This window comes from Lissotriton helveticus, chromosome 5_1, assembly GCF_964261635.1.
Source record: "Lissotriton helveticus chromosome 5_1, aLisHel1.1, whole genome shotgun sequence".
Classification (NCBI taxonomy): domain Eukaryota; kingdom Metazoa; phylum Chordata; class Amphibia; order Caudata; family Salamandridae; genus Lissotriton; species Lissotriton helveticus.
The window spans coordinates 316,229,155-316,256,096 of record NC_136065.1 but is presented as its reverse complement, the minus strand read 5'-3'; the positions used below and the strand labels follow the sequence as shown (position 1 = coordinate 316,256,096).

General features: G+C 44.5%; 1 protein-coding gene across 4 annotated transcripts in view; it reads right to left on the bottom strand.

The window, feature by feature from the left end:
• Positions 1–26,942, bottom strand: part of AGRN (agrin) — a 727,720-nt gene that overhangs the window by 675,559 nt on the left and 25,219 nt on the right. For all 4 annotated transcript variants that reach the window (XM_078642355.1, XM_078642356.1, XM_078642357.1 and 1 more), the window contains exon 2: positions 4,241–4,502. In XM_078642355.1, coding sequence (XP_078498481.1) covers positions 4,241–4,502 — 262 coding nt within the window. The remainder of the gene's footprint in view (positions 1–4,240; positions 4,503–26,942) is intronic.

Genomic DNA, 26,942 nt, shown 5'->3' with positions numbered 1-26,942 from the left:
TACATCTGGTTTCACTGCAACCCTTGAGGTCTGCGGATTGTGTATACTAATTTTAAGCGGATAGTGATCACTGTATGCGGAGCAGACGACTTCAGCTTTTAAAATTATGTTGCTTAACTCAGGGCATGTGAAAATATAATCAATCGTAGAAGCACAGCCCTGACCTATGAAAGTGGGGGTTGTTACATTATTTATACTTGTACCTGCAAATTCCATAGTGTTAACTAAATCATAATAGGCTATAAAATCTTTCAATTCTGCCCCATTCTTACATATTGGGCTGGGGCGATACAAGTGTGCATTAAAATCCCCTCCGATGCAAATACCATCGAAAGATCCATGCTTTTGTCCCCCCAAAATTTCATCTATAAAATTAAACAATAATATTAAATTGCCATTTGGGCGGCTTACAAAATCATTGTTATAAAAATTAATAATACATAATTTCAGTCTGTTAATGTACTTGATAGCCATAAAACAACAGATACCTGGTGTTGGGATCAACTTAGTTTGCACCCCATGTTTTATCTTGGACCAAATAGATAGTCCCCCACTAGGTCGACCCATGGGAGACGGCAAAGCCTTAAGATTGTGACAGCAGAAACCCTCAATTGTTGGTGACTTTGTACTCCATGTTTCTTGTAGAAACAATATATCACAGTTATTATCAACCCACTTATACCACTCTGAAATTTTCAATTTCGAATTTAAACCTGCTATATTCCAACTGACAATAGACAGAACTGAGTCCAAAGGCAAGTGAACAAGGGTCTGAAGTGGTTTGCTCAAGGTTCTTTGAGGCGAGTTTTCTGGGACGATCGGGATCTCGGGTTCCGGAGAAAAATCGACAAAGGTAGTCGAAGATGGTCAATCTTGCATATCCAGATCCGAAAGTGGTGCATATCTATTGTACATTTGTAATGGAAGATAAGGTTGGTGAAATTGCATAGGTGGTGGACGAAAATGCACAGATGATGGTTGAAAGTGCATAAATGGTGCTGGTTGTGGGTGCATTAATGGCACAGGGAATTGCATAGGAGGTGGGCGAGGTTGTGAGGCCGATTGTCTATAAAAATAGCTCAAGGGTAACATAGTTGCAACAGTTGAGATGGTTGAATAGTTACAACTTCTGTTTAGGAGGTTTCTTACTGTCCCAGGATTATTAAAGTTCAGAACTACGCAGTCACCTTCCTTGTCCTTGAGTAAGGGGCCAACCCACGATACCCTACGCGCAGATATAATTTCTCTAGAGATACCAAAACCAACACCTTTGTGTTTGGTTAACCAGTCTATGCTCTTATTCCTCAATTGCACCCACGATTCCCCCTGATCCTCTCTCAATGGCGGGACACCTGCTAGAACCAGAACAAATGGGCAGGCGTCCGGTGGCAGATGTAATGAAGGTCCTTGATGTTTAGAAGATTTAATAGACCCTTGAGGGCCTTTACCCACGTTGTTGTTAGCAGCAGTGGATTTTGGAGCTGCACTTAAATTGGTTGGGCCATTATTGTTGCTTGTAACAGAAGAGTTGGAAGTCAGTGGAGTAACAACTTTCCTAGGGGCAGGTATAGGGGTTGGTTTCGTAGATGTATTAAACTCACTTATAGCTAGCCCCTTTTTAGTGGTTGTTGGTTGAACTGATGATTGCTCCGTCAAAGGAGAAGCAGAAACAAAATTGCTTAATGCCCCTCCCGCGGTACTGATGTGAACCTGTTTTTGTGATGACAATATATTGTTTGCAGTTTCCAATTCCTTCAAAAGGCGATCTGCTCTAACTTGGTCCAAGATGATTGACCCTTTCCTTTTTGTTTCACCAGTTTTAACCAGGTTATCCAATCTATCCAGTCTTTTAAAAACATTATTAAACTGACTGATCATTTGTTTTTCAATCCGTTTAAAAATAGTATCAACTATGGTTTCTATCATATTTCCGTTCTGTTTGGAAAAATTATAATTATCACCCATTATAGTAGTTTGAGTCCAAGTTGTTTTAGAATTCCCACATAGGTTATTAATGGATACATCAGAAAAGCTAGCCAAGTCTGCGGAGTCTTTATCCTCTTTATCCTCGGTCGAGGAGATATATACCCCTGATAATTTATTTTTATTCCACAAACTTTGTGGTGTTGGTTGGTTTCTGTGGAATACAGGCTGTTTTCTTTTATTCGCACTTTGTTTGGATGTGCCTCTTTTGCGTTTCTCCCTGCCCTGCTTGTTACTACTAGAGTCAATGGTGTCCACATTAATGACATCATCCTGCAAAGCAGTTACAATTGTAGGAACACTCTCTATCTGAGGGGATACCGGAGATGTCGCTGTCAGTGTTGACTTTGGCGTTACTGCCACTGATGTTGAAGAGGCAGAAACTTGTGCTATGTAGGTGACAGTATTTTCATCATCCAGAATAATGGGCACGTCAGCAAAGGGATGTGATGGTTTTACCACAATTATTTCTGGGTTTATATGTGCATCTCCATTGGTACAGCTGGAGCTAATTGTGAGGGTCGTTTTGTTATTAGTAGAAAAAGAACCCATAGAGAACCTTCTCTCGGTCTCAACTATTTCATTAAAAGCAGAGTCTATCATTGACTCAAAGGAAGTAATTAGGGAGACTGAAGTCTCGGCAATCTTGTTTTCTACATCAAAGTTCTCGCTGTCGCCCATTTTTGTGTCCTTAATAAATGCTCACCTTTAATACAGTTGTCAGAGGGGTTGCCCGCCCGTCCACTACAGTCCACGGACGGCCACAGACGGCCCCGCCCTTGTCCCGGGCTTCTCCCGGTCGCTCCCGCTCGCTCCCGCGAAGCGGTGATACTGCGCTCCTTATGACTTAACAGCTATACGTTCATTGGGTGATAGGCGGGGGGGCGTGGCCAGCGGGGAGAGCAGCCCAGGTGTTGCTGATTGGGCGCGCAGGGGCTCCTGGACACTGGAGTCCCCTGCCTGTGCTCGCACCCCCGCTGGTTTACTCGCCTGTCCCCGCGCTCCTCCTGGAATCCTCGGTACAGCCTCCCAACAAGCGACGCGCTGCGGGACCCGCGAAGCGGGTCCGGCGAGTCGTAGGCGTAGTCGTAGGCTAAGTGGTGGCAAAGGGTCAGCTAGGCAGCAGGACCGCCGCGCTCCTCAAGCGTCCTGGTGCAGACAGCAAAATCCGTTCAAAAGGGGTCCCCTTTCTGTCACACTAAACGAATAGGGACTTCCTTAGGGAAAATCGTCAATTGTTTCTTTAAGTCAATGCCAAATTTATGAAACAAATTTTTTAAATGGCAATGCCTACAATTTTCACATTCGACCATATAGTGAGGGAAAAAACACACAGAGGTGTGGCGCCGCGGCCAGGGCGACTGACGCTGGAATCTGGGGACCACGGTTCGATCCCCGGCTCCGGCGGCAGGTTAGCCCAGCACCATGTGACTCTGGGCAATAGCTCGCTTAATCTTCCCGACGGCCCCCCAGCGCCTAGAGACCCTTACGGGTGATTGTGCGCTTTACAAATGTGGACTTTACTTTACTTTACATTAAAATACACTTTTCCCGAACTCTGTCTGCCTTCCTTTAACAAACAATATGCTTTAAGTGGTTTTTTCATTATTTAAAAAAAAAAAAACTAACCTATTTCTTAACATGAGAACTGCAGAAGAATTTTTTTCTAAGACTTCATGTTTCTAGTGGGGTTAGTTTGAAATGTTCTCGCGGGACTAGAAGCATAGAGGAATGAGAGGACTCACATACTTAAAAGGGTCCAGAAAGCAAAAATACTGCAAAAGTAGATCAATGAGTGCAGAAGAAATTTTTTCTAAGACTTCATGTTTCTAGTGGGGTTAGTTTGAAATGTTCTCGCGGGACTAGAAGCATAGAGGAATGAGAGGACTCACATACTTAAAAGGGTCCAGAAAGCAAAAATACTGCAAAAGTAGATCAATGAGTTCAGTCTCAGAAGTGTGAGACACAGAAACCAAGAGTCTGGGAAGAAACATGGGGACATCTGCTAATCTCAAAAAATATATCTGGTTAATAAAATTGTTATTTAACACTGCTTTGCGAAACAGGAGGAAATTTTCATTTTAATCATCCAGATTAGTCTAGGTCAGAAGATTATTCCTGTTTTGGGGCACCCTTCACAGAGACACAATCTACAGCATGGTCCCAGCAAACGTATGTGTGTGTGTGTGTGCGCGACCAACGTCCTATGTGGGTCAAAGGGGAACAAATGAGATCTAGCGATCGCGGCAACCCTCACCTTCCACGCAGTGTTCCACCTCCTCCAGGTTGCGCAGGGTAATCCGCATCAGGCTGGAGTTCAACATCAGCTCGTTGCGGTGCGAGGGCCACATGTTCTGGGGTGCAGGGTTGACGAAGAATATCCGCGTGTCACCTGTCGACACTTGGTTGTCACATATGGTGGGATCGCCAAAGCCAGCCACCATCACTTTGTTGCCACCATCCAGAAGGATCTCATTGGTTACAATCTCACGGCCCTTTAGGTATCGCCACACTCGGACCTGAAAGAGAAGGGAATAAAGGATGTTCATAAAAATTGAAACAAAAGCTAGTGATCACTGAAAATGACCAATCATCCAAGTCAAAAGAATAGTGGGAGCAAGCTGTACTCCGACATTTACACTTTCACAAAACCTGGGCCATTTGGCATTGACAAAATTCCATGTAACTTCAGAATCCTGTGGCATATGCACCTGCCACATACTGCAAATGCCAAGAACATCACCACATTCACAGATCTACTATTTGAGTTGCAATAGATTATTACACCTTCGGTCACAAGGGCACCCTGGGAATCACACACACAAGGAGGAGCCTTAATCGTGGACCCACCGCACCAGAAGGCAGCAGGAAATCCCTAATCATACATATCAGGTGCGGACAAAGCAGAACAAATAATAGGAAAGTCAAACGTAAAGGATGTAGTAACGTGTAGAAATGGAGGACAAGAAATACAAAACAACTACCCATGTACAGAAGTAGATTACTAAACCCGTCTCTTCATTATCAATTTATAATTCCCATCTCTTTTTATAAATAATCATCACCTTGCTTCAGAAGGTGGCTCATTCCGTTGGACAGAAGATACCAATTTCTGAATTGTAGATTTGCTCTGGATTTAACCAGAGGATTTGCAAGTCATTAAACTACAGAATATACCCCCCTTGGATCAGATTTGCTGAAGTAGGATTTCTGAGGAGGTTTATATAAGGCCCACTACATCTCAGATTTACAGCAATACTGTTCCAAAGTCACAAAAATGTTTGGTCTGGTTCAGGGCTCGAGTCGGGGTACCACGCGGGTGGATGGCGTTCGCCCACTTATTTTACCAGGAGCTCGGTTACTGGAGCAAATGGAGCCACACATTCACTCTTTGGCCTCTCTGGGGCCAGATCGTAGCTCATTTAGAACGCTGCTCATGCGCTGGCTTCTCTGATTCAATCGCATCTAAGGGGTGAGCGTGGGGAGACAATGAGTCTGATGGTGCAAGCCACCATTCGTGACGTCACTTCCTGTCGTGACGTCAGAGTCCCCCCACTTCTTTTTTTAGGACTTGTGCCCTGGTCTGGTTGAAGATAAAAATCAGACCCTCCAGTATTTCGCGATTTGCAATAAAATCGCGAAATCGGCAAAATAGCGCTATGACCGCGATATTTATGTTTTTTGCCGCACAAAAAGGTCTTAACAGACAGCTCACAAAACGGTGACCTCTGATTGGCTGTACGGGCACACGTCATTACGTCGTGCCGTACTAGCTAATTTAGAGGTGATTGAGTAATTATACACGCATTGTGGATTAAAGAGGCCAGGACAGTTTATGGCTCCAGCAAGACTGCCACCTGTGAGTGGGGGCATTGATGAAGGGGGCTCCTGACACCTCGTCTGAAAGCGCAAACACGTTACATTCAATTCAGCCGTTGCCGGAAGGACTAAACACCAATCTTGCTGCTTTACAGCAATCATAGCCAACAATGTGCTTTCAGATTAGCACTCACGTAAATTTTACAGGAGGTGCTGTATTTAACACGCCCTGTAGAAAAGATGAAAGGTGAGTCACACACAGGCGGGCACCTAGTGCCAAATTTCGGGGGGGGGGGGGGGGGGGACGGGGTGCTAATTATTCGAACCATAGTTAGAGTGCCTGAATTTACATGTAAATGGTCTTTTACGGACCTGTTAAGTACTCGGGGGCGGCTGCTATTAGATCGTCTTGGATGCAGGCAGCCTGACCTTGCTCTCGCCTTCTGATGTGTATAGAGAGAGGGAGGGGGAGGGGGGGGGGGCTGAGCAGGTCGCAGGTTTGGCCAGTATAGGAGAAACAAGTATGTACGTGGCCACATTTTACTGTGAGCTGTTCCAGCTCAATCTTTCATCCTTCCGAGGGCGATAACAACTGAGTTTCAATTGGTTTATGCGCAGACCATGTAATTTTAATTGAGAGCTGTAGGTCGACTAGAGATGAAACTGTGGGACTGGAGGATGGATGGGTACACTTTTAGGAGGGAGATTTTGGGGCAGAAGTGGGAGAATTGTATTCCGTGATTTTAGAAAGGAGCAAGCAAGGCTTTAATCAAAATATCAACTTTCCAGTGAAAGTAGTTTATTGCTTTCTTGCATAGGACTTATCGGCGTGGAAATCCATCTTTCTATTTTGGAATTTTAAGAATTTGCGTTGCCCAGGGCAGTATTTGCATTTCAGATTTGTGCGAGTGCATTGCTTCTTTAATTGTGTACAGACCAGCACAATACTTTGCCACAATTCAAGGTTGACTACAGTGGTTACATTCTTTTGCTTGCTATTGTTCTATATATTCTGTTAATGTATAGGTTTGTGTGTGATAAATGAGCAGTTTGTAAATAGCTGTTTGAAGGGTAACATTTGCTCAAATTGTAATATTGATCCTGTTTAATAGGGGTATTAGACTTTTCCCAAAGGTGGCTGCCAATCTTTTTTTGCACGTTTCTTTGTATTTGTTTAAAGAGAATGGAGAATCATGCACGTCCACCCTCATTAACCCATGCACGACGCCAGGCTGCCTTTTGAGGAGCATTTATATGTGCTCTGCATGCACCAGTAGTCCATAGACAAGCCCTTCATTCCCAAGTCCAGGGACTGATGGGCCCCACATATCTTCTGGATCGGGGCTTGCAGTGGTCACTAAGGGTGGAGAGGAACTCAACCCCGCTCCATAACACCATCTAAGTGGTGCCTGCGGGCTGAATGGAGGACCTCCAGTTGGATGTCACGACCTCATGAAACTAACACCAGCTCACCCAATATTTTAAGGGTTTGTGGACCTGGCACATAGAATCCTTTGCTCTGAGGACCCGCAACTAAAACACTTACGCTAAAAATCTGTGCTTAGCATAGTGTGCTGCCCGACTTGTATTTTGCTGTTTCTGTCATTGCATCCAGATATGTGATATAAAGTAACATCATACCTACAACAAGGCAGGACTATTGGCTAGGTCAATGGTTATTAGTTGCATAAGATAAATAATTGCAACTATGGCTTGTTACATGTAATGTTGAAAATGCTTCCACTTAAAGCCCGAGTGACACTACAATGTTGCTGTCTAACTTCTCCACTATTCAGATGCTCCAGGATTTCGTGATTTCGCGGTTTGTCGCTAAATCGGCACTTTTGTAAAAATGCCGTGATTTTTACAACAGTGCCCACTAACATATCTGTGTTTGTTGTAGGGAAAACTGCCAAATAAAATGCCGCAAAATTGCCGCTAAATTTCCATATTTGTGCCGCTAAATTTCCATTTTTGTGCCGCTAAATTTGCTAATCCATGCCGCTATATCCTGGGGGGTCTGAAAAATGCCTAAGCTTTTCTAACAGTGCTCTCCCGAATTTCTTTATCTCCCACTCCAGAGCCTCCACAACAAAAAACTTTCTTTTAAAAACATAAGCAAAGGCCAAATTCACTAAAGAAAGGCAAATTAAACTGAAAAGTTAAATTTGTACTATGCTAGCGAGAGTGTGGATAAACCAACCTTCTTACTCTAGCACCAAAGAACACGATTTGGACAACCTCCTTTGCAGGTAGCAGAAATAAGGATTAATGGCTAAATTCAACCCCACTTTTGTTACACTCCGAACACTAATGAAGACAGAAGTGGTGCATTCCACGCCATACTCCCATCATTTTATTTCACTTTCAGTCTAGAGTTTCAAGGTGTTTGAAAGGGTGATTGCGGTAGCAGAGACTACCAACAAATATGACGTTGCGACTGGTAATACATATCAAAGGACTTTAAGCTCACTGAGATAGTGGCAGGCGTGAACAAGCTTCTTAGACATGGCAACAGGAAGCAAGCTCCTGCAGGGCTCCAGTTCGTTTACTTAGGAGTAACGCTGCACCTGTGGCTTTGCATAGGTCTCCTATTTCACCGTGTCACAGTCTGCCATCCAGGATCCATTCAACCTGCTGTGATCGCTTGTACACACATTGTCCTTGTGCGCGCCCGTGACTCTCTCCATCTTGTTACCACTCAGTTCTGCTAGACCATGGCTCTGCCCACTCCACGAGTTTGTGGCCCCACCAAGAATATATAGAATGCTGCTCGTAGTCCATCATGGTCACTTTGAGAACTTGTAAAGTTTCAGGCATTTGTTGGAATATCCTACATATCAATGTAAATATATGACGAAAAGAACAAAGTAGAAAGAGACTCGTCTCCTGCAATAACGCATAAGGAGGCACGTGGCAAAGGCGAAGGACCGTCACAGAACCAGATGAGAAGAGTGAGAGCGACTATTGACTGTGACACAAACAGAATAATAGAGCCTTTAAGCACAGCAAGGATGCTCCGGCAGAACCATACTACCATAGTAGGCCCAAACTTGAAACTATACGTTTTGGAACAAATCACGTGTTGGTGTGAAGTAGTTGGGCCCAAACCACAGGCATAATCTGCCCGCTCTAAAAAAAAAAAAAAATCTAAAATCTTCGTCAACCAATAAGGCTTGATGTGAGGCCTCATCTCCCTGGTTCACCAACCTACTATGGCGAGTGGAGAAAAGGTTCGAGTGACCAAAGAAAGCGTTGGCGGGGAGAGCGGTGCCAAGTGAGAGAGTGATTAAGATGGACACCCACCTCCATCAAGGAAAACAAAATAACTTCCTCTAGGAAAGAAAAAGTGAACTGCTGCAACATGCAGTTGAGTGGTGGGTCCAACCGGAGCCCCTGCCCAGGTATTACTACCCACCGCAGGTCTGCCATTCTATTGCACTTAATCAACCACCCAATTATCTTCCAGGCATGCTACCAATGAGATAGCCCAGATGCATCCTGGCATTTGTAGTTTCATACTTCATCATTATTTTGAATAGTCCAATACAACTCCAGCATAACACCTTATTTTATATTCACCCTCAATAAGTTTTGACTAGTATTTGCTGTTCCTCAGCTCTTAAGATATTGTGTTTGAAAGGAAAAAGAAAAGTTTTATCATGCTTCAATTGCACTGGACTAACGATGCAGAAATAGAATGGGACTCCAAATACCAGAATGCATCTGGCCCGCACATATGGCAAACTCTGACCACGGTGGAGGGTGCAGGTATATCTGCCACAGCAACTACCTCTATGAATGTGCGACTAGAGAAGTTGCCTCTTCGGTCAGACCGTGAAGTGTAAATAGGCCTAGCTCAGGGGTCTCAGTTTAACATTTTGGAAGTAGAATTATGAACTTCCCACGTGTGAATGAAAAAAATAGTATTTTAGTAGGAATCCTTTTCAAGCCCTGATGAATGCCTCGGATCACAGGCACTAAGTGGGCAGAAACATGTTGGCTCATTTGTGGATAAACGGGGCATAGTCTCATATTCATCCCAAGCATCATTTGAACCATACCTGGGGTAAACGTGAATACATTTATTACCTTGAGGTTCACCCCAAGGTATTCTTAGATATCTGGATCCAGCACTATCGAGTTGCAGCTTTATCAAGAACTCCATCCAAATGAAGTCAAGTCCGCCCTGATAGCAGTACCCTAACAGGGTCGGCCGATGATGAAGCAAGCCACAAAATGTGGATGAGGCCTCCTCACCCAATAGGACTGGACGCTATTTTCTCGTCTTGTATAGATATAAACATCTATATGGAACTGTGGCTCTGTGCTTTAGATGGGTCCTCTCCAACTCTCACCCACTTGGTTGGCACTGTAAGAAGGCATCCCGCAACACTCTTAGGGCCAGATGTAGGTGGCCATTTACCGGCCGGTAAAATGGGTTTTTGGGATGTAGGGGGCCAATTTTACCGTTTCGGTAAATTTACCAAATCGGTAAATTTACCGAATCGGTAAAATACCGATTTGGTATTTTTACCGATTCTGTACCTTTAGATGTAGGTGGGACTCTTATGAGTCCCAAAGGCCTTTCAGATTCGGTATTTTACCACCCAATCCAATTGGGTGATAAAATACCGAATCCAGGTGTGCTTGCACATGTGTGCATGCACACCTATGCCATGCGACAGACAGACATGCCCTTAGGACATGTCTGTGTGCCACATGGCACACATGCCTGTATTTGGGGTGCTAGAGGGTGTCAAAGTGACACCCCCGCACCCTTGCTGGAATCGGTATTTACCGAATCTGTAAATACCGATTCGGTAATGCCCATTGATTCCTATGGGCTTCAATGCCCATAGGAATCAATGGGCATTACCGAATCGATATTTACATAATCGGTAAATACCGAATCTTAACGATTCGGTATTTACCGAATCTGTAATACCTACATCCTCCCCCCCTATTTTACCACTTCTTAAATACCGAATCGGTATGAATCGGTATTTAAGAAGTGGTAAAATAAAATTACCTACATCTAGGCCCAAGTTCTAATGTACACATATTCCGTCATTATAGCTCACCATTTGCTTTCCAAACGTTGAATTTACTCGTAATAATAGCACGCCTGATTAACATCTCTAACGGCCTGCTCTCGGACACACACGAAGTACAGCGAGCTTAGCAAGCTCGCCGGGCCTCTGTTTGAAGCGGACACTTCGTTTTGATTGAGTCCGGCGACATAAGTCCCAGAGTCCACGATCCGGGGAAGAAACCGCGGCGAAGCCGGAAGAGAGGAAATTTGCAGGCAAGCGCTAGCCAAGCGTGGAATCCGAGCACGCGGCAATGAATACAATCCAATCCTCACCATTAGCCCTGGTTACCTTGGAACACAGCAAGTGTTTGTTCTGGGGTGGGGGGGGGGGGGGGAAAACAACTCCGTACTGGTCACCGTGTTCTATTTGTGTGCCAGCCGAGGGGCAGGGGGTCAGTCACCCACATCACGCAGATAACCCTCTCCCGCGCATACCTGCAGTGAAGTCACCAGGGAGAGGAGGGTCCTGGGGAGGGGTCGAGGCGGCACCACCTCCCCCGCTCAGGGGCAGAGTCTACTGGTGGGTAGCTACCACAGAGCCCCTTTCCAGGAGCACAGCGGGTGCACAAAACATTGAGTATCAGGCGACGCGATAGAGATAGAAGAATGGCCGAACAAACGAATGCAACCGAGGAATACCGAATATGAGAGAAATATGACGGACTTCAGAGTTTGTTCCCTCTTCCTCTGCCCCAGAGCCAAGCAAACCAGACCGCTGTTAGGAAAAGACCCAGAAAAAGCACCAGGCAGTCACATTTAAAGGATTTGGCAAAGTGGGCAATTGTCCATGGCCCCCCATTTTGGAAGGGGCCCGCGGAAAGTGATTTTTCACTCTGTGTAATCTCAGTCTATTCTACTTTATATCTAAACCCCTTTGTTTACATCTACCTTCAACCCAGTCTCTCTACCCAGAGCCATATTAAGAACTTTTGGGGTTCTTGGCAAAACATATTTCAGCTGTTTTCGAGGAACGCTGTTAAAGTTTATTATATAATTTCGCATTGTTTGTCATCATGTGGGCTTGAGTTAGCAGCAAACGGGTAATAACATTCAAATGTATTCCTTCAATCGGCGTTGAACATATGTGTTGCCTGGGGCCCCAAAAATCCTTAAAATGATCGCAGCATGGGCATATTAGAGAATCTGATGATAAAAACATACATAAAACCATATAGAAATACCTAAAGATCCCACAAATCAAAAATACATTGTTTCATGTGCAAGGGAAGGCCTTTTGCAAAGCAGGACTGATCACCTCTCTATTGCTTATTGCTACATTTGGGTGTTAAACGGGTACTAATGAGGTGCACCCAATGCCCATACAGTGTTACCAAGTTTAAAAAAGACAAAATAACTAGGTAAAACTATTACCAAACGTGACGTGTTTCACCGCATAATTTGCCTTTTCTTGCAGCATAATTTACCCAACCCTGTTGCATAATATTACCCGCGCCAGTGAAATAATTCCAGTGTCTACCACTGCAGGAGTAGCTATCAGGAGTAGCTATCAGAAGTGCAGCAGGTGCAGGGACGCCAGGACCTCAGTGTGAGGGGCCTCGGCACGCAGCGGTGTCTGTGTTTTACTGCTCAGGGTCCCGTGTTCTGCTATGCTTTAGTCCAGCAGCTATAAAACAAACCGTCGAAAAGGATAAAAATCAGAAAAAAATAAAGACGACGCTGACAAGAAATAACAACGGGAGGGCCGAGGTGAACTCGACCCCCTGCACCGCACCTGTGTTTCAGGGGGCGTTTTTTAGCCCCCACCTCCTTATCACTCTTGAGTGCGGTCAGTTTCAAAGGCACAGCCCTGGCAGACATCAGACGTCGGCAAACATCCAGCCTGTGGCAGGAGGTAAGAAGCAGTGTCTGGTCTTGGCCTATCAACTCTTCATTTTCAAAGGTGTGCAGGCGAGTAAGCGCCCGCGATGGGCGGATGAACACTAGACCTCGCTAAAAGGCGCGTACTTCGCCCAGGGATATCCTGCCGCCAGGTGAGCAGGCCCGGCGGAATGCGGCTGCCTGCAGAGCCAGAGCTCTGGCCACGTTCCCGTTTCCCGGCCCGAGGCGGAGGCGCGCCCTGTGCCAGCTGTTTCCAAGGCTCCAAAACACAACACTCGAGGCGATCCATATTGTTAGAGCAGAGAAGGCGAGGACGAGCGAACCCACGTGTGCGTCGCACCTTCGACGCCGCTCCTCTCACGGCTGCCAACTAACGAAACGAAGTCACTGGCCTGTGAGAAGACAGAACACAGTGTCTCCGTATTTTTTGTTTTATATGGAGTGGCTGGAAAAGCCCCCCCACAAAAAAAGATTATGCATTAATATTCCTTCTAAATCGAGAACTTTAAAGTGTTTTCTCCTATACCATACTTAAAGTGTCCCTTTACCTGCCCTGTTATTGTTTTAAAACTTTTTTAAACTTAAATCACGTTGTGGAAGTTAACACTTGCAGTCATAAAATACATTTCGAGAAAAAAACGTTTTCCTGCAAATTTGCACACCCCTATTTTACAGCCAAATGTTTGAAAATGGGAGAAAAAAAGACTTTAAAGAAAATAGAGACCTCCCCCCCACCCCCCCCCCCCCCCGAAAACTAAAGGAAGACTAGATAACAAATCCTTGCTATCTGCGCTCATGCCCCCTATGTTGTCGAAGCTTCGGTTGCTCACAGCCATGACTTTCCAGATGCTGGCCAGGTATTCACGGCCACACCATCCAGAAATTACACGCCACCCTGACTGGAAACAGGTACTTTTAAGTTGTCAAAAGTTCATAATGTGGAGAAACGCCTACACCTAGGCGGGCGCAGACATAACACGATGCCGCCAGGACTGTTCCTTGAAGGAAAATGGGACCTGCTATCAGGTAAAGCATCAGGAAGTGAGGGGGGGCCACAGAAAAGGAGTCTCGCCAGCATCAAAGGAGCTTAACATTTAATTACAGATCCTGTCTGGGCTCATTTTAACTTCACGAACATTTCTGTTCCCTCCTTCTGTATTGTGTTATGGGAGATTTCATGTTTTTTTACGTTTGTCACTTTGTAATTTTTTTTTAACTTGTAGTTATTTGATTGGGTAGAGCATGACTTACTCTAGACGTGGTGTCTGGGATCTGGAATGTGGTCACAAAGTTACACGAAGCTCTGAGAATGAAGTGAAATCAGGTTTTTTAAGTATCTCCCATACCAATATCAGTTTCGTGAACTAATGTCTTACCTTAGTGACAGCGTCTTATCAAAGTCAGTCTGATAACAGGTGTCTTCGGTGCACTTTCTTGGCATGAAGTCTTAATTATGCATATATTCTATTTTTGTCAACCAACCACACATCTCTAAAAAGTGCCCCGACTAAGGCCAGTGATGGAAACCTAGGCACCACCTGTAAAGGCACATCTGGGTTACCACAAACTTGCTGCAGAGACCGTGCACAAGTCAATGGCCAAAGAACCCCCAAAGAGAGGTCACACTCTGCCACAAGGAATGATGAAACCGGGTCAGGTTTCCAGAAGGGTGTCATGGTCAGGCATGAGGTTCCTGCAGTGATGTCACAATGTGATTTCAGGTTCCTGGAATGATGTACCAGGCTGAGGACGGTGTCCCCGAGTGAGGTCACAGAATGCCATGAGGTTTCTGGAGTGTAGCACGAGTCAAACTGCAGAACTTCTGTAGGAATGCATCATTCTGCTCCAGGTTCCTGGAGAGACGTGCTTTTCTAAAGCAAGTTTTATGGAGAGACAAATGAGTTTGTACAGACCAAAAAAGAAGTAGTACTTATTATTTTTGTAAAAAAAAAAAAACCAAAAAACTAGCAAAGTCGTCAGATTGCCTCAGAGAAACTTACATTGCAAAAAAAAGGGTAAAAAAGTTAAAAACAATAAGGAGAAAGAAAACATTAAAAAATAAATCAGCATTGTCCTACCTTTGAAACAAGACTTACAATTGTAACCTTTTTTTTTTTTTTCCACTATGCTACAAGTACCTCCATGCTCCTTATGGGTAGCGGGCGACGAAGTAAAGGTATGATCTGAACTCCCTTTCTGGCAGTGGGTATTGTGAAAGTGTCATGTATTCCTATAGGTTCTGAATCGATCCCCCTATTCCTGACCCTATTCTGGTTAAACTAACTATCAAGTTAACTAACAGTCAGCCCATGAGGCAAGAACAGCCCCCATGATGCAGATACCGTTATCTGACGCAGTCACACTACGGCACAGGAACATGTTATCTGATTAGGTCATAACGCTTGAGATCTAATTAGACAAGCGACATTCCTCCAGCCCCTGATAAGGCATACGACGTTCTCATAACAAATCAAACCTATGACAACCTGGAAAATCCGTGCGGCCATTGTTTTGATTTCACAGAGAACTTCAGTAAAAGAATGTGCTAACGAGCAAGTCGTATGACATCTTTATTGACGTATCTATGTCCATCCTTACGTCAATCTCGGCACCTTTAAGGTATAAATATTGCCGATCTTGCCCTATGCAAACACACGCGTGGTGACAAGACGGAGCAGCCATACTTGCCGAAGCCGAGAGCAGAAGCAGACCCCGCTGGCGCAGCCCCGCCTTCCTGACGCGCTGAGAGACGCGCTGCTATCTCAAGCCGAGAGACCCAGCACCAGCGTTTCTGGGCAGCCCTCGCAGGCAGCCTGGAATATCGAGAGCAGAGAAAGAGACACCATTCCTCATTCATCCTAACTTCCAGGTACAGAACTGAATAACCCCTCACAGAGAATTCTTTAGTTATTCACTTGGCAAAAACAAACTTAACTTAAACTGTAACTTTCTATTCCCGCCCACGCATTAGACTTAGGTCAGGTACACGGGGTAGGCGTATTTAGAAACACCAGTTGAGTACGTTTAGTCAAATGTATATGTGTATGTAAATATATTTTAATCATTTTAAACATCATATGGCTCAGAAACCATATCAATGTTTTTACAGTATTATTTTATACTATTGCTTTTAATGTATGCACTTTACTTAACTATAAGTATTGCAATAATATCGATCCATTTCTCTTGTACGAGAAAAGAGACTGATCAATAAATAACATCTTTTTATTGAACACGCCTGTCTCTTCCTTTTCTCTACAATCTGATGAGACTAAGAATGCACGTACTGACTGAGTAAAATAATTGCCTTGTGCTCACACGACTCTCGAGATGGACTCTTGATTAGGGGAGAGCAAAGTTGTCATGTTCTATGGTTGTCAGAAACTAAATCCCTTCTTGTCTAATCAGGGGAGTTAATTATTTCCTGAACATTCGAGAAAGTTTCTAGCGAACTCTGAGCTACGCTGGCAAACCCAAAAATTAAGTCTAGTATCGACAGTAGTAGACCTAGTTAACGTCTGGTCTAGGCCTTTACTGCTGTAGGTATTATTCCAATGCGCAGAGCCTATTGGGAAAATAGGAGCTACACTACATGGCGCCACTACATGGCGCCCAACGTGGGGCGCCATGTAGTGTAGCTCCTATTTTCCCAATAGGCTCTGCGCATTGGAATAATACCGACAGTAGTAGACCTAGTTAACGTCTGGTCTAGGCCTTTACTTTACTTTATTATTCCAATGCGCAGAGCCTATTGAGAAAATAGGAGCTACACTACAAAAGGAAGGTACCTGATGCGACAGAGGAAAGTGAACGCACACAGACCTATGGTTGGCAAAGGCCAAGACTTCCCTGCTGGGGTGAATGTATGACATTGTACTGCGTTCTGTCCATTCATTGTTCTTTTTACATTTCTCACCCCAAGTGGGACGGGTATGCCCAGATGTGGGTCCCCTGCTCTCCATGCCACTGGAGTCAAGCTATCCTGGCTGATGAGGGCTGAAAGCCCGAAACCGGTCCTAGGATGCTTGTTTCCAGTCCAGGGAGGACCTGGCCTGGCAGTTCGGGCTGGACTGTTCCCAATGGGCACAGGGTCATGACTGATTTGCATATGGCTGGGTCCACACTGGAATGGCATGGTGAGCAAAAAAACTATGGATTTAGGCCCAGATCTCTGTACTGGGGGGAATGTATGACATTGTTCTGCGTTCCTTCCATCAATTGTTCTTTTTGCAAGACTTCCCTGCTCACAGAGCGTTGCCGTATTTATCCTTCCACACAAATGGATCAGATTTTCATCAACTCACGTCACTCACAGCCACCACATAAATCTTTTACTAGATGCATTTTCCATCCATCGAAAAATCCAGCCAGAGTTAAGAAATTACTTTTTTTTTTATAACTTCAGAAACATAAGCACGCAGGACAAAAGGCGTCCGGGATAATAACAGCACGGGAAATAGATATGATTTTGTTAAAAAATTCCCCATAGAAATAAGAAATGGAAACAAATGCGTTACCATGCCAAATAAGACTCAAATATTCCAATTTCAGAAGAGTCTTTGAGCCCGTCACCCCTCCCAAACTTCAATTGCACTTGGAACAAACTGGCCTACACTGTAAAGTCAGGGCCCTTGAAAGGCAGGGAATGTCACAGCACTTCCGGCCAACTGCTAGGCTCTGCCCAGTCACATGACTATTAGCGACTTCCCGGTTAAATGGAAGCGAGGTAACCCAGTAGCTCGGATGAATATTTACAACACTCAACTCCCACTAAAAAACCTACACACCCTAACACAAACAGAACCCCATTACCTTCATGGCTGCTTAGGGACTACATTTAAACAGACATAAGTTTGAAGGTAAATGCAAAGACACAACATACAACTATATATACTAACAGACATAGCAAATAGTGGTGCAAATTGTGCATAGAAAATTTGCAAATTGGCTATAATTTTGCAATGTAGTCTAGGTACCAATGTGTTGTGTAATAAGATGTCCAGTTGCAGCAGGGGTTGGGTGGGGGGTGTTATGAAGTGGCAGTAATGACTATTAATGTTGACGGGCTGTTATAAGTGGCCACTTGTGACTGGCTACAAACACAAGAGATGGAGGCGGGCATGGAACAAACCGCCATTCCCGTGTTAGTATTCCCAAATTGGAAACATTTATTGTTGAATTTCGAAGAGCAGGTCCTGGTTTAACAAAATTATTATCTGATTGGGAAGACATCAAGCGCAAGCCAGTGCCTTAAGACCCCTCTCAAAGTGGTAGCAGTGTGTCCATTGGAATGGGTCACCACCTCCATTGACCTGTTGAAACTTCTCACTGGTTTGCAGTCGCAATTTTGGTACCAACCCATTACTACATCTCATTGTAAATCGCAGGTAGGAGATGATGCCACTTTCACATTCCCTCCTAATTGCACTTCGGACTGAGAGAAAAAACTCTTACTATTTGGAAAGGATTTTCTGAATTACAAAAAGGGTTTATTTAGACTTTAAATAACCATACTGCGTGGTTCAAAACACTGTCAATTTTGCAAATAGCAGGGTTTGCAAATACAAAATGCTTTACTACATCTGACTCAGATTTTCCAAGGTTCAAGAACTTCAAAGGCTGGTTTTTCACAACAGCAAGTGGCAAAGTCGTAAGGAAGTTGCTCTTGTTTTTTTCAGTTGAAGATGGAGAAGTATTTATGGACCTCCAAAGTCCTAGTGATTCTGGCCACCAGAGAAAGTGGGGTGTTCAGGGAGAATCCTACATCTTACAATCTATGCTCCCGAACCATGCTTAATTTGTACCAGTGGATGCAGGTGGCATGCACTGGTGCTGATTTTTGGGGACCAGGCTTTATCTTTTTATAGTCAGACTTTGACCAAGAGAGAAAAAGGCAAAAAAAAAAAAAACAGAAAAGAAGGCAACGATAGATAGGAAAAAAAATGGAAGAGAGAGATAGCAGGGATGAAAACAATTAAGAGACAGAAGTGTAGGGTGGTAAAGAACAGGGTTGGGTGAAAAACTTTTACTCCTGAAATCGTTTGTGAGCACTGCCGTCAACTACCCAATAGTCTACCCACAGGCTGGTAACTTGACTGAGTGAGGGTACCCTAAGTGATTTGGGAACACCGATTCTGCATGACAGTAAATCAATCACATAGAACATAAAGAATTTCACAACACATTGAGTGATAGATGGTTTTGCAACCACGTCAACTGCGATAATCAAACAATTATAATTCTCTATGCTTGATAAAGGCTCTAATGTGGTACATTCCTCATGGAACAGCCTGCTACCCGTCCGGAAAAGCACTTCAGTGCCACATCAGAGACAGTAACTGCTAAATAAATACATCTACCATACCAAAGAGATAACAATCATAGAAAACGCGTGGAGTTTCTCTCAGTGGGGTCGAAATAAAACCCACTAGCAAGGAAGATACCAGGGCAGACGGAAAGCACAAAATGAAGGCAGGATGTCATCAGGAAGCCATAAGGGAATTTTCCTTCTACTGTTTCTGAAAGTAGGACTATCATGACTGGGAAACAATCGGCAAAGGTCGGGTACAAACTAGAAAAAAAAATATTACACCTTTAAAAAAAAAAAAAATAAAAACAGCAATTGCTTCTACAAAGTGCTTGGTGTGTGAATGTCACACATCCCCAAGCAGTGAGCATGTAACTATACAAGGCCATATCTTCCAAACAAAGTGAACGGCCAGGATGTTGTTCAGTATTCTGGAATTGCCTAGTGCCCTGAAATTATTCTCAGGTTGACATTCCTCATTTGGAAGCAGCTCACACCATTAGTTTGCACCCATAGGAGATACTATTCGGAAATTGTCAACTCTTCAAATGATCGGACTTCTTGGCACAAGACTGGTGAAAAGTAGCATAAGAGATGCATGGCATGACTGGGTGTGAGTGTTTGATTGGTTCAGATGCTTCGTCCATCAACACCCTCTTTTGTACCGCTTTTTCGCCATAAGTTGGCAGGGTATGCTCAGGCGTGAGTCCCTTGCTCACTTTGCCACTGGATTCAAGCAGGCCTGGCTGAAGATGGCTGAAATGCCAGAAACCGGTCCTAGGAAGCTTGTTTCCGGTCCAGGGAAGGCATGGCTTGGCAGTTCGAGCTGGACTGTTCCCATGAGGCACAGGGTCAGACTGATTTGCATATGGCCATGTCTGAACTGTGGTGGCGGAGTGAGCTAAAGAACGGTGAATGATTAAACCCAGATCTTTTGACTGGGTGTGAGTGTTTGATTGGTTCAGATGCTCCGTCCATCACCACCCCCTTTTGTACCGCCATGTCACTGCACGGCAGCCATCTTGGAGGAACAGAGAAATAGGAGCGGTTTACAAGGAACCCATCAAAAAACAGATGCGACACCCAGTCAATAGCACATTACTGCATGTGCTTAACTTTGAGAAGTAATACATGCCAAAGCCTATGTGACTATTTAGGCCCCCTTTGGTTTTTGTTTGTATCCCCTTCCCAAGTTGTGCAAATAGGACTTTGCTTCTTAAATGCATGGTTTTCTTCAACTCAGTATGGGCATCACTTATTTAGGAAAACCCGCATCTGGGATGACTATCTGGGCACAAATAAATAAACCAGTCCTGCACCATATTAATGCCCGATTCTAAGAATACATTCATTAGGTAATAATGTGGGTTCATTCCGGATCTCTCTGGGTACTTTGCAACTTTATTGTAGAAACAGACATTTAAAAAAAAAAACGATTTTCTTTTCTTGTGCTTTCAAGAGAACAGATACAATTATCTTCCAGAGAGTTACTGCTTTGTTGGGAAAAGGATTTTGGAGGATCTATCCTGAGTCCCTAAAGGATGGCGGGACTTCACTAACTGCCCTCACCTCGTAAGGAATGGAAGATCTACCAGGCAATAGGATGATAAAAAAATATATATCAACAATGTGGGCTACTTCGCCAAGCTGGAAAACTACAGACAAGTTTAGAAACTCCAAGTTCCTTAAAGGTGAGATTGGCTTGGCTGGTGACTGAGTGCGTTCCCCAAAGACTACAACTCCAGCCTTAGATGCATTTTACACTTCCCAAAATCAGTTTTAATGCTGGGTCTAGCAGTTCTGTGCAGCATTAAAGACCTAGATCAGGGGTGTCCACCACCATATGTCTGTCCATTAGGACCGGATCCATGACAGATTTTCAGGATAGCCACATAAAATAAATTTGCATACAGTGAACTTATATAAAAGACATGTCCAGTGTAAGGATATCCTGAAAATGTGGCATTTATCCAGTCCTCCTGAGCCTACCTTGTACTTCCGTGACCTGGATGATCTCTGTTACTAATCGCTTACACTATTTGAGAAACATTAGAAGAGTTTAAATGGGACCAAAACTAGATGGACAGGAGAGGTTTACAGAAGGCATTTTTAGCAAGTTTTGTCTCAACTTGAGTTTTCAAAACAGTCAGTAAAAAATGTTAGAGTTGAAAAAGGATTTAATGCCATTGTGAAAAGTAGCTGTTCCTACATGCAGTAGCTGCTTCGTGACCTGGGCAGGGCGCGGATCCAGGAGGCTGCCCGCCATTTCAAAGTATGTTGATATAAAGCAAATGAAAATCATTCATACATGACGTAGGGTTTGCCACACAGGGAGAGTGCCAGGCAGCGGAGTTTTAGAGGGGGTACGGCCATTAATAGTGGAGCAGCTGTAGTGGCACAGGGACCCAGAGTCGGAGGGGCCAAATGCACCTCTATTATGACAGTTTCTTACTACCCAAAAGGTGGGAGGAGGGGCCCAATTTTCCCTGCTCGGAATAGGGCCCATTGAACCTGTGCCATGGCCCTGGTTTTAGCTAATGCTACTTGTCTTCTGGGAACACAGAAAATGTATTTGTCAAATTGTCTCATAAAGACAAGGGTTGTACAGTTGACAGTAAAGCCCAAAGTTGGATTGACACCCTAAAGGCTTTAAAGAACTCCCTGCAAGTACATGGAGGATTAAAGATACAGTACAATGAAACTGAGTTTGCAGCCACTCGGTTTAGAAATGTAAAAACACTTCGCTCTTCATAGTAAGATTTCAAAGAACGCCTACCAAAACCAGTAAGTCTTCATTGGAGAACATATTTTGTCATCTATAGTGGACGCAATTATTGAGAATTAGTGTTCAGTGTGCAACTCGGAGGGGTCTATTATTGAAGAGATTTTTCCTTTACCTGAAACATACTCAACTTAATAGTAAATAATGGCATTATACCTAGCACCAAAAGATGCCTAGAAATGTATCCTGTATCCATGTATTTATTTATTTACAGTCGTATAATGTACCCATTTGTTTACATTCCCCATGAGTCGCATGGGAATGTATACTGTATCCATTTATTTATGTTCCCCATGAGATATATGGGAATGTATACTGTATCCATTTATTTAGGTTCCCCATGAGATATATGGGAATGTATACTGTATCCATTTATTTATGTTCCCCATGAGATATATGGGAATGTATACTGTATCCATTTATTTATGTTCACCATGAGATATATGGGAATGTATACTGTATCCATTTATTTAGGTTCCCCATGAGATATATGGGAATGTGCACTGTATTCACTTATTTACAATCGTATACTGTATTCATTTATTTATGTTCCCCATGAGAAATATGGGAATGTATACTGTATCCATTTATTTATGTTCCCCATAAGATATATGGGAATGTACACTTTATTCACTTTACAATTGTATACTGTATTCACTTATTTACGTTCCCCGTGAGACACATGGGAATGTGTACTCTATTCATTTATTTACGGTCCCCATGAGACGCGTGGGAATGTATACTATATGCATTTATTTACATTCCCCATGAGCTGCATGGGAATTTACACTGTAGACACTTATTTACAGTCGTATACTGTATTCATTTACGGTCCCCGTGAGACGTAAGGGAATATATACTGTATCCATTTATGTTCTCCATGAGATGCATGGAGATATACTCTGTATCCACTTATTTGTCGTCGTATACTGTATACATTTATCTGCATAGTTGTCAAATAATAATCTTTTCATACGTTTAGCACAACCTTTCTTCCCACTGCATGTTCTTTCTGGGATCACAGTTAATCCTCATGCATTGTAATCTCTACAGGGGCCTATGTGGGTCCTTGGATGATATAATACAGGGGGGGGGGAGGGGCACACTGATGGGATTCTTGTCTTATAGGAGGCAGGCGCCATTGAAAAATTCTTGTCCGTAGCATCAATTAATGGACAATTAATATGACACTTGCAGCGAAAAATTCGATAGTCGTGGGCTGAAGAAGGCCTGGATATTTCAACAGATTTTCATCTCCTCTCCCACGGACTTGGCCTGTGTGGCAAGGTAAGGACCAACAACCTAAACAGGACGGAGTGTAGGAGGAGGGAATCAAACACTGTCCCAAGAGGCAGCTCGTACACATCCTGTGACTCCATTTCCTGGAGTAAGACACAGCTCATGACTCGAAGAGCAGCTCAGTGACTCATGAAAAGCAATCACCCAGGGGGCACGACAATGGTCTAATCCAGAGGTTTAAAGGGGCAGGGCTCGGACACGGCAATTAATTCATAGGGGTGACTGAGCAGAACCTCATTTACAGGCAGTCGGAATTAAACTTTAATTTTCAGTAAATGGCTGGTTTACAAGACGAATCTGTGAAATAAAAGGGTTCCCAGATACCTGTGGTCCAGGAAGAAAACTTGATAAAACGCCCTCTGCATGCGCCACATTCTCATCAGGGACCGGTCAAAAGCAAAGGTTTTAAAGTTCACTTTAACTGCTGTTTGTACTTAAAACCACAGCTCAAATAGCGGAGTATACTACAGAATATTTGTTTGAGCTTACAACATTACCAAAGAGGTGTGGATCTATAACACAAGAGTGAAAATACTGTGCTTTATATCTCAAAGAGGCCCCGGAAATATTAGAGCCAGAATCTTCCCCACATAAATCCTTTGAAACTTTACACGATTCGAATTGTTATTGTAGCGGACGGAATAAACCCTTGGGTATCCAACAAATCCTTGGGTAGCCAAGCGCTGCGAGATTCGGAGAGGCCATGTCTTGGATGATGGGGATCGCTGGTATCCAACCGTGTAGGAGATTCGGATGACTGTGATTCGGGGTTGTAGGCGAGTGAGTACATTATGCTTAGGCATCAGTTACACGTGAGCTCAATGTTTCGGATCCCCGTGCAACTGCTTATGATGTTGAGAAGGAGACTGAGTGATAGGCCTGAGTTACACATGAGCTCAAAGTTTCATATCCCCGTGCAACTGCTCGTGACGTGGAGAATTAGACTATGAGTGATAGGCCTCAGTTACACGTGAGCTCTCAGTTTCGGATCCCCGTGCAACTGCTTGTGACGTTGAGAATGAGACTATGATTGATAGGCGTTAGTTACACTTGAGCTAAAAGTTTTGGATCCCCATGCAAAGGCTTGTGACTTGGAGAATGAGAAAATGAGTGATAGGCCTCAGTTACACGCAAGCTCAAAATTTGGGATCCCGTGCAAATGCTTGTAACGTGGAGAATGAGACAATAAGTGATAGGCCTCAGTTACACATGAGCTCTAAATTTTGGATCCCAGTGCAAGATTGTTTGCTTGAAAATGGGATTAGGAATGGGTTGTGGCTGCAATGACGGCATCCACCACCTCCTTCGGTGAATTTCGCAGGTCAAACAGGCAGAAAATAACCAGTCAGAAATAAGCATTATAAATTCTACTACATGTAGAATTTGTTGCGAAAACGTCGACTTATGCAAGCAATTCCTTATTTTCATAAGGAAAACCCAAAGTAGGAAAAATTTACCACACCGTGTAAATTCTGTATCCGATGCAGCCCACTTGTAATCGTGGTTTTAATCTCTTTTGGAATTAGATAAAGTGTGATCATGGAGGAAAGCTTGTGGCTGCCTATTACTGTGGCATTATGGTCACCTGTAATTGTGCGATCTGTTTTGGGCAGTCAGGCGTAATTGACATCTATTCCCATAATTTACATTTTGCTCCTGCTATATAGTTGCCCTTCTTAGGCTGAAGCGGTCTTGTTTACTAAAGGTATCTAGGGGACCTCCAGAAAGCTTCCATGGGTATGCATTCCATCCAGCTATTACCATTGGCTTTGTGGTTTGTAACTCACAATGTCTTGATTTCTATTTGCTGGTTTTATTTGTTTTAGGCTGTCGAGATTCAGCTCGCCCCTCCCAAGTAGCAAAGCCTTTTCACACCACCTCTCCTTTTACTCATCCACGAGTGCTCCTTCGTGTAAAGTGGCCTGTAAATCTCGTTCTTACCTTGTTACATTAGCTGTGCATTTAAAGAAAGAGGTCACATGTCAGGCTCTGTCTTACAAGGGAGGTTGGTGTTTACTTGTCTTTCCCTGGGGATTTATGTGACATTCTTGCTAGATACTGGAGGTAGAGATAAGCGTTTTTTTCTAGCACACAACTACATTTGAATGAACTGTGCAAGTATTACAGAATATATCAGAATTAGGAAAGCACAAATGAAGCACTTTTTAAAAAAAATTCTGAAGACTTTTGGAAACTAATACTTTACTATGATCAAAATAAATCAATGCACTAGGTAATGTCATTTCCACACATTGTTTGTGCGCTGTATAGTTTTATTCGTAAAACTGTATGTCTGTGCAAATGTAATGTTAATTTCAGTTGAAAATGTGTTGCCTGTAATGGCAGTGTGCTACCACACCATGCATACTCCAGTCTAAGTCACTTACTCTACTCTGCACCACTCCTCTGAACTACGCACTACTGCAATCTACTTCACTCTGTACCACTCCTCTACACCACTGCACTCTACGCCTTTCTATTCTACCCTGCACCACTCTACTCTAAACCTCTCCAGTCTCCGCCCCTCCATTCTACTCTGCACAACTCCAATCTACGCCACTCCAGAGTGGAGCACTCTACCCTGCTCCACTCCACTCAGCGCCACTGAACTCTGCAGCACTCCACGCTATGCCAATTCAGTCTACACTACTATATTCTACTTTGCATCACTCTACACCACTGCACGGTATGCCACTCTACTCTTCGCCACTGTATTCTACGCTACTGCACTCTATGCCACTCTACTCTGCATCATTGCACTCTACTCGACGGAAGAACACAGAGAGTCCGCCTACCACCGTACAAGTCAGAGGCCACCGAAGTCATCTGCGGCGTCCCTCAAGGATCCTCGCTGAGCCCCACCCTCTTCAACGTCTACATGAGCCCCCTCGCGCCCATCGCACGCCAACACAACCTGAACATCATCTCCTACGCCGATGACACCCAGCTGATCCTCTCACTGACCAACGACCCCGCCGCTTCCAGAGCCAACCTTCACGAAGGGATGAAAGATGTAGCCGAATGGATGACGACCAGCCGCCTGAAACTGAACTCAGACAAGACGGAAGTCCTCATCCTGGGCTCCTCGCCCTCCGCCTGGGACGACTCCTGGTGGCCCCCCGCCCTGGGCACCGCACCCACACCGACAGACCACGCACGCAACCTGGGCTTCATCCTGGACTCCTCCCTCTCCATGACCAGACAAGTCAACGCCGTCTCCTCGTCATGCTTCAACATCCTGCGCATGCTACGAAAGATCTTCCGGTGGATCCCCACCGAGACCAGGAAGACGGTCACCCAGGCCCTCGTCACCAGCCGACTGGACTACGGCAACGCCCTCTACGCCGGAACCACTGCCAAGCTCCAGAAGAGACTCCAGCGGATCCAGAACGCCTCAGCCAGACTCATCCTCGACATCCCCCGACGCAGCCACATCTCCGGACATCTGAGAGACCTGCACTGGCTCCCCGTCAACAAGAGAATCACCTTCCGTCTCCTCACCCACGCACACAAAGCCCTACACGACCAAGGCCCGAGCTACCTCAACAACCGCATCAACTTCTACGCTCCCAAACGCCACCTCCGATCAGCCAGTCACGCCCTCGCCGCCGTCCCCCGCATCCGAAGATCGACAACAGGAGGAAGGTCCTTCTCCCACCTGGCCGCCAAGACCTGGAACTCCCTCCCGACCGACCTGCGCCTGACCCAAGACCACCTCTCCTTCAGGAAGAAGCTCAAGACCTGGCTGTTCGAGCAGTAGCAGCACCCCCCCCCCCCCCAAGCGCCTTGAGACCCTCCGGGTAAGTAGTGCGCTATAT